A 7,573-nucleotide genomic window follows, 5' to 3' on the forward strand; every position below is an offset into this window, starting at 1 on the left:
ACACACACACAGACATACACACATACACGCACACACACACAGACACACACACACAGACATACACACATACAGACACATACACAGACACATACACACACACACAGACACACACACAGACACACACATACACACACACACACACACACACAGACATACACACATACATGCACAAAGTCATGGAGGAGCTGGGCTGAGGTGGAGAGACTTGGTGTTGCTTTCTTCCTGTTTTGGCCTTCACTTCCTCAAGGGCTTTGCTAGTGAGGAAGCCAAATTTGAAACATGATCTCTTGTTTCTTGACAGAATTCTCTGAATGTTTGGGTCCTGTGTTAGAATAACACAATGAGGAAGTGACTTAAGGAAGAGGAAGTAGGTAGTGGCATCAAGTCCCAGTGTCACCACAGCGTGACAAGTGACTGGAGAGTGTATTTAAGTTAGCAGAGTAGTGTTTAAAAATGGAGGTTTGTTCTGATCTGAAGAGCTTCACTGTCTTTACCTAACCTAGTTACACATCATGTTTCCCACATCTGTATTTAATACCATCTTGTGGGATTTAATTTTCTATCTACTGACCAGAGTCTCATTATTGACACCCCACAGACTCCTGCATACACATTAGGTATAGGCAGAGGCTGGGACAATAGGGACTTGGAGACTTGACTTTGAATCCACCGAAGAGACAGGGAACAGGGGATTGCCTTCCACTGATGAGTTTCGGGGTAGGGTGCTCTGACAGAGGAATGTGGGACTTGTAGGAACTTAGATAAGTAAGTCAGGGCTGCACTGGGGCAGCAGGTCCAAGATCCAACTTCCCAGCCTTGTCTGAAAAGACCCAGTGTTTCAGGGCATGATGTGTGGGGTGGGGTAGGGGATTGAGATGTCACCCTGGTGTCCATCCTGCTTCTGCTAGGGTTGAGAAATTCTGATAGAGTAGGGTGTGTTGATGTCTGTGGATAATAGGACAATAGGAGCAGGAACCTTCTTAATGGCTGGGTGGATTTCTCTTTTTCAGGCAGCCATTGAAAGACACGTGGGTGTAGCTTTGATTATCCCTGACAGTCTGACGACCAGCTACCCTCTAGCTAGCTGGAGATGAGATGCAGATATTTGGTCCAGTGGGTTGGGGGAGACTGTAGAACTGTCTTGCTTACAGCCCTCGAGATGTTGAATGTTATGGTAAAGCCTGTTCAGTGAGGGATCTAGATGTCCTACCCTGATGCCCCCTGAAAGGCTTGTCTGGTAAAGCAGAGGGGGACATGGGCCCCCTCGAAGTATTGTGGCAATGGACCTTACAGTGGGGACTTGAATTGTAAGTTTACAAAATTAGGACATGTTTTGGGTGTATATATCCTGTAAGTCTGAGGCCTCCTGTTCGAATAGCAGTGTTGGAACTAGAATGAGTCTCTTCAGGTGGACACAGGGAAGGGATATGAGAGCGTCTCTTCAGTGGGCACTGACAGGCATAAACACAGAGGAAAGAAGGGTGGATCCATGCTGTGATCAGGCCAGCGTGACAAGGATAAAGAGAGCACAGCTACATCCAGGACAGTACATAGGGTTCCCTTGTAGTCAGCACACAGCTATAATGAATGTCAAGGACACCATCATGGTGCTTTGTCACCAGGGCTCAGGAAAAGGTGTTTGGGGGAATTCTTTCCCGGGTTACAGAGGCAGGTAGGGCTGTGGGAGGAAATGGGCTCCTCTGGTTGTTACTTTAAAAGCAGCTTGAGGTCCCTAGGAGGTCAGAGGGCTAGCTAGCTGTGGGTGACTGAGACTTAATCCTCAAGCGTGGAGCCTCTGGGGTTTTGGTTTTTGTTTTTGTTTTTTTTCGAGACAGGGTTTCTCTGTTTAGCCCTGGCTGTCCTGGAACTCACTCTGTAGACCAGGCTGGCCTCAAACTCAGAAATCCACCTGCCTCTGCCTCCCGAGTGCTGGGATTAAAGGCGTGCGCCACCACGCCCGGCCCGCCTCTGGTTTTAATATAGGATGGAGGGATTGGTTTTGTGGCCTGTGAACCTGCTTTAACCTGGAAGACTGAACTCAAGAGCTAAGACCCAATAATTCAACAGTAGTTGGTGTGAGAAGGGCTAGGACGTCCCTGAGCATGGAGGCCAGAGGGGCTTAGTGGTGGGGACTTTTAAGTAGACTTCATTCCCCAAGTGCATGGGCATAGATGCTGAATCAGAGGAAGGCTTTGGTGGAGGGTTGTTAGTGTGCCTTAGGAGATGTGAGGTTCGTGAGAGAGTCGAATGTCATCACCCAGGGCTGTGTGGGGAAGGGAGAGCAACCTATACAAGGAGCATTCCACGCATGAGTTTGAGAGGACTTAGCCATGTGGAGCTCGGGGTGCTGAACACGAACAGTAGGGAGAAAGCCAGTCCAGTTCATCTACCTTTGTACACTGCTTCCGGATAAGGCCGTTCATCTCTCCTCTCCGTGATGCTGGGGGCCTCTCCAGTTTGGAACTGTCAGGTCCTGTGGAGAGCTTTGCAGGTTCCCTGTCTGACTTCAGATGTGTGGGCAGGGCCATTGCTGTTTGTATGGAGGAGGGAAGGCCAAATCTGGGCAACACTTTGATAAGATAAATCCATTACTGCATCAGCTGCTTGAGTGTGTGTGGGAGCGCTTCTGCCTCTTCAGAAGGGATCAAGACTAGTGTGTGTGTGTGTGCGTGTGTGTGTGCGTGCGCATGTGTATGCATGTATATACTCTGTGGCTGTCTTGAGACACACCAAAAGAGAACATTACAATGGGATCATTCATTACAGATGGTTGTGAGCCACTGTGTGGTTGCTGGGAATTGAACTCAGGACCTCTTAACTGTAGATGCCTGCCTCGCCAGCAAGGAAGATGCCACACAACAGGATTCTCCTGCACACGTTTATTGGGAGAGCTTGATTACTGTGGTGAAAGACCCCGAGCCCTAGAACTCTCACTGCTTTTATAGGCCTAGGACTGGCGTGGCCATGTCTGATTGGTTCTGCTTTCAGTCCTTAATTTACATGCCCCTGGACGGGCTGTGACTTGGCGAGAAACCCATTTGCACCTGCGCACATTGGTTGTTTACCCAAAATACAGGCGGTGGCCAGTGGTAGCCAGCGCCATCTTGTAATGGCGTTACGTGGCTTCCCACACTTAACTACTGAGCCATCTCTCCAGCCCCAGACAGGTTCTTTAATAAGCCCAGCAGGGACTAGTCTCCAAATCCCAACCAGTTGGGAATGGAGGGAATTCCTTTCATAAGTTTCCAGAGGAGGTGACACATGACCATCCTGCAGCAAGTCTGTGGCTTGGATTGGTCAGGCAGAGGAGATGCGGCTGGAGACTTCTAGGAGCTATGGCTCTAGAGGAGCAGGGAGGCTAGATCTCTCGTACACCTGACACTGGTGCTGGGCGGCAACTCTGTGCTTCTTGCCCTAACACCACCCAGCAGAAGAACTGGCATCTGTGCCCTGTGGGACGCACAGAGGCAGCTGTTATTCTGGGAACTTTCCTTTGTCATTTCCTCTTAGGATAGCTTTTAAGTTCTGTTAAAGAGTGGTAAGTGTGGGGTTGGAGGGGTGGCTCAGCAAGAGGAACCCATGCTGCTCTTCCAGAGGATCAGAGTTCCAGCACCCACATCAGCTGGCTCTGTCCACTTCCAGGGATCCTGTAGTCTCTTTAGACCTCCAAAAGAACCCGTATACCTGTGCCATTCACTTCCACAGACAAACATATACACATAAGTAAAACTCAAGCAAATCTTTTTTTTAAAGATGGAATTGATTGGCCATCTCTCCTGGGTGTGAATTCTCAGGCTGAATAGGACACAAGTTGACACTCACCCTTCCTCATATCTCTCCCCCTCTCTTTCTTAGGTGTTTGGTTTCTTGGCAAGCTCCATGTTCATACTGGACTTTGTTGTCATGCTGTGTGAGAAGCTTCGGGAGAACCCGCTGAGAAAGCCCGAGAACAACGCAAAGGCCGAAGCCCTCACCGAACCACTGAATGCTTAAAGACACGGAGCTGGGGTGTGGACCCAAAGAGAGGCTCCCTGTGTGTGACCTGTGTCATGTGTGTACCTTTTGGAGAGAAGGGAAGGGACAGGAGAGCAGCTTTGCAGCACTGGGCTGGGAGGCAGCCCCTGCAGGAAGCTCAGAGGGTTTTTAATAACGCACGGAACCTGTCTTAAGTGGAGGAGGATTGCTTGTTTGTTTGTTTGTTTGTTTTGTTTTGTTTTTAGAGATGAGGGCTGCTGTCTTTTGAGTCGCATGTCTGTTGTTTTGCTACAGGACACTCCTTGGGCTTAGCTTCCAGACTCTGCCTTTTCCGTCCTTTCAGGAACTGGGTTACTTCTGTTGTGTTGCTGGAGATTTAATTTGTGTCTAAGACGCTGGTGTAGGCTTCTTTCCTTAATGTTCTGATCCTTTACTGTATCTTACTCAGCCTTACACTTAAGAGCTAACCTTTTAAAGCAATTATTCTTAATTCCTTCTGAGCCACGCATTGCCTAACACAAAACGTGTGGGCTGCTGCTGTTTATGTGTATGAAAGCAACAGTATAGCAGCCTTGTGGAGGCTTTTACATTGCACTGTGATTGCTGAGATAAAGTTTAGAAGAAAATGAAGTTTGTTATGTAACACTGGAAAGTGAGGGAGCTGATAGTCTTATCTAAAGACCAAAGAGAGAAGAGACTGTCCAGCACTGTGGGTGTAATCACACAGCTAGGCCTTGGCCACTCGGCAGAGATGTGAAGGGTTGGTGCTGTGTTCACCTGTGCAAACAGGGTTGTGACGTCAGACTAGAGACTGTGGGTCTCCCCCTGTGGGTCTCCCAACTGTGGGCAGATGGTTGTTTCTGTTCAAGCGAACACAGCTCCGCAGGCTTCCCTGCAGAGCCTAGGCTGGGATCTGTCGCCCTGTCATTCTCCAGAATGGTCCCATGCCCTGTGCTGTGTGCCATCTGTGAAGGCCATTCCTCTCTTCCTCTCCATCCTCTTCCCATTGTTCGTCATCTCCAGGCCATCCAGAGGTGTGTCTCTTCTCACCAGGAGTCTGAGGCAGGGGGTCAGGTCCGTGTCCCCCCCCCACAGGCCTCTGCTTGGGTTTCTTTCTCTCCAGGGGAGGGGTCTTGAAGACATGAACCCTAGAAGCCCTGCTAGTGAGTACTGCTGGTGGTGTGGGGAGGCTGCAGGCTTCCTGAGACTCGAAGGATCGCTTGCTGCTGGAGGGCTGTCTTAGAGCCACTGGGCGCCCTTCCGACCGGAGGGACCCTTCTTCCCTTCTTGCCTTCTTCCTAGAGCTTGAGCGAGATCCAGCACGTCCAGGCCTTCCTGTGCTGGCGAAGGTTTCCCAGGCTGGGCTTTCTCTTCGATGTGGTGCGATCGTGTTTCCGGGGATTCACTGTAAAGCCCCCCTCCTTTCCAGTGTCTTGTCTGCCATTGTGTGTGGAAGCAGATGGTTTCAGTTTCCTGAGTGAGTCTGTGGCAGTTGTTGGAAGTGGATGAATCTGGGCACACAGCTCCTGCTCTGTCCCTGCCTCACTGCCTGACCTGCTGGCTTCAAGGTTTACATACTGGTGATGCCACCATAGCTGCTTTGGAGATCATGAAACTAATCATGAACATTGCCTTACTGGATATGCCATTTCAGAGAGGGGACAGTAGGCTCTTGAAAACAAGAATAGAGAACTTCAAAAGTAACCAGTTTATTGCAGACAATTTTAGAGTTTTATATAAAGCTGTGTCACTGTAAATATCATTTAGACCTATTAAGAATTAACAGCAAATCTAGGCTACTTTAACCAACTATTAGTCTGCTGACTGTTACTATAACAAAATACCTGAGATAATCAACTTAAAAAGAGGAAGGGTTAGGGAAAAGGTTAATCTTGGCTTCCAGTTTTGTAGGCTTTGGCCCTTGGTCAGACCTGTTGTTTTTGACAGCATCGCATCTCTTGGGGAGTTTGTGGTAGAGCTGGAAGCAAGGAAAGAAGGGCAGTGGCTTGAGGTCCTGAGATCTCTTAAGGGCACACCCTCGATGACCTAAGACCTCACTAGGCCCCACCTCTAAAGGTTTCTGACCTCAGTAGTCCTGGAGAACTAGTTTCTAACTGGGAGGCCCTTGAGGACGTTGCATCTCAGTGGTAGGTGCCTCTCTGCCTGCCTGTGTTTGGCTTGTTCACGATTGGCAGACACTCTGCCTGGCTCCGCACAGCAGCGGCTCAGCTCAGCATCAGCGTGGAGCTGCTTGCTGTGTGTTAGTTGTCTCACAGCTGAGGGCTCTGCCTCGGCTACTTCAGGCTTTCCTGTTAGGAAGATAATTTGGTCACTTTTGTCTGTGGCCACTCTTAGAACTTTCTCTTTTTGGGGAACCTGTGACTGGTTGGCTTCTGCATTCTATGGAGGGAGATGGGGTTCAAGACTGTGGCACCACACACCCTCCAAAAGAGCTGGGACCAGAGACTGTCAGCACAGAAAGGACAATGCCTTTTTAGTAGCTGTGCCAGGCTTGAGTTGCTGTAATTTATACAAATTGTTTAGAATGGTTTTTAAGACTAAGAAGGGAAATATACTTATTGCACAAGACTTTTATAATTACTATACTTAAATTATGCTTTATGTGGGGTCTGAGAAGTGTATTTCTACATTGCTTATATACGATCACTTTTGTATTTGTTGATTTGAAGCCTGTGGGTCTTTTTTTATCACTCTTAATATCAACTTTTATAATCTTTTAAAATAAATCCTCTTAATTCCGATGTTTGTGCCTTCACAGTTGTTCATTACAGACTTATTTAGATGAGGCCCTCACTTGAGGAGGGTTAGCTGTCCCTGTGTCTGTATGTGAACTGTACACGGGCTGTCTTCTGGAGAGGTGGGATACGGACTTAAGCATCATGTTTGTCGGCTGTGGTAGCACATGAGTCTCCAATGCCATCACTTAGGGCTGAAGCAGGAAGGTCACCAGCTTAAAGCCAACCTGGTTTACATAGCAGGGAAAATATTCTAAGAGCTAGCTGTGGTGGAGGCAGATTAGCGTAAATTTAAGGCCAGCCTGGGCTACAGAGTGAGTTCCAGGTCAGCCAAATAAATAAATGAAAACAAAAATACTTTTTAGGGAATCCTGTGTCATGAGTTATAAAAGAATACTAGACACTGGATGGTTTTAAGTCCCTCCCTCCCTTTTCTTTCCTCTTCCCTTTGCCTCTCCTCTCCTTTCTGTTTTGAGACAGGGTCTCACGTAGCCCAGGCTGGCTTCAAGCTCACTCTGTAGATGAGGATGTCCTTCTGTATTAGCTTCCCAAATTCTGGAATCACAGCTGCGCATCACCTCCACCTAAATAATTGTAAGAACCAAGTTTTGGACCCTACTTAACACCCTAGATGCAGCTCCTGTGCTGCGGACAGATAGAGAAATCTGTTTGGGACAGCTCGCTCACTGGATAGTGCGAAGCAGAGCCAGGGCGCTGTGCTGAAGCCAGAACTATGTGTGGAGTTTGTAAAATTCCTGCCTCCAGTTCCTAGAGAATAACAGGATCTTTATAGTCCTCAGGAATTCACTGGGATTTGTACATTCTTCAGGGTTTTTGTTTGT

The 7,573-nt window shown here is 48.3% G+C and overlaps 1 protein-coding gene across 1 annotated transcript in view; it reads left to right on the plus strand.

Annotated features, from left to right (window-relative positions):
* The window catches only part of Cmtm6 (CKLF like MARVEL transmembrane domain containing 6), a 17,126-nt gene extending 10,389 nt beyond the window's left edge, over positions 1-6,737 (plus strand). Inside the window, exon 4 of the mRNA XM_021206527.2 lies at positions 3,856-6,737. Coding sequence (XP_021062186.1) covers positions 3,856-3,993 — 138 coding nt within the window. The 3' untranslated portion in view covers positions 3,994-6,737. The remainder of the gene's footprint in view (positions 1-3,855) is intronic.
* Positions 6,738-7,573: the final 836 nt, after the last annotated feature.

Source organism: Mus pahari, chromosome 10, assembly GCF_900095145.1.
Source record: "Mus pahari chromosome 10, PAHARI_EIJ_v1.1, whole genome shotgun sequence".
Taxonomy (NCBI): domain Eukaryota; kingdom Metazoa; phylum Chordata; class Mammalia; order Rodentia; family Muridae; genus Mus; species Mus pahari.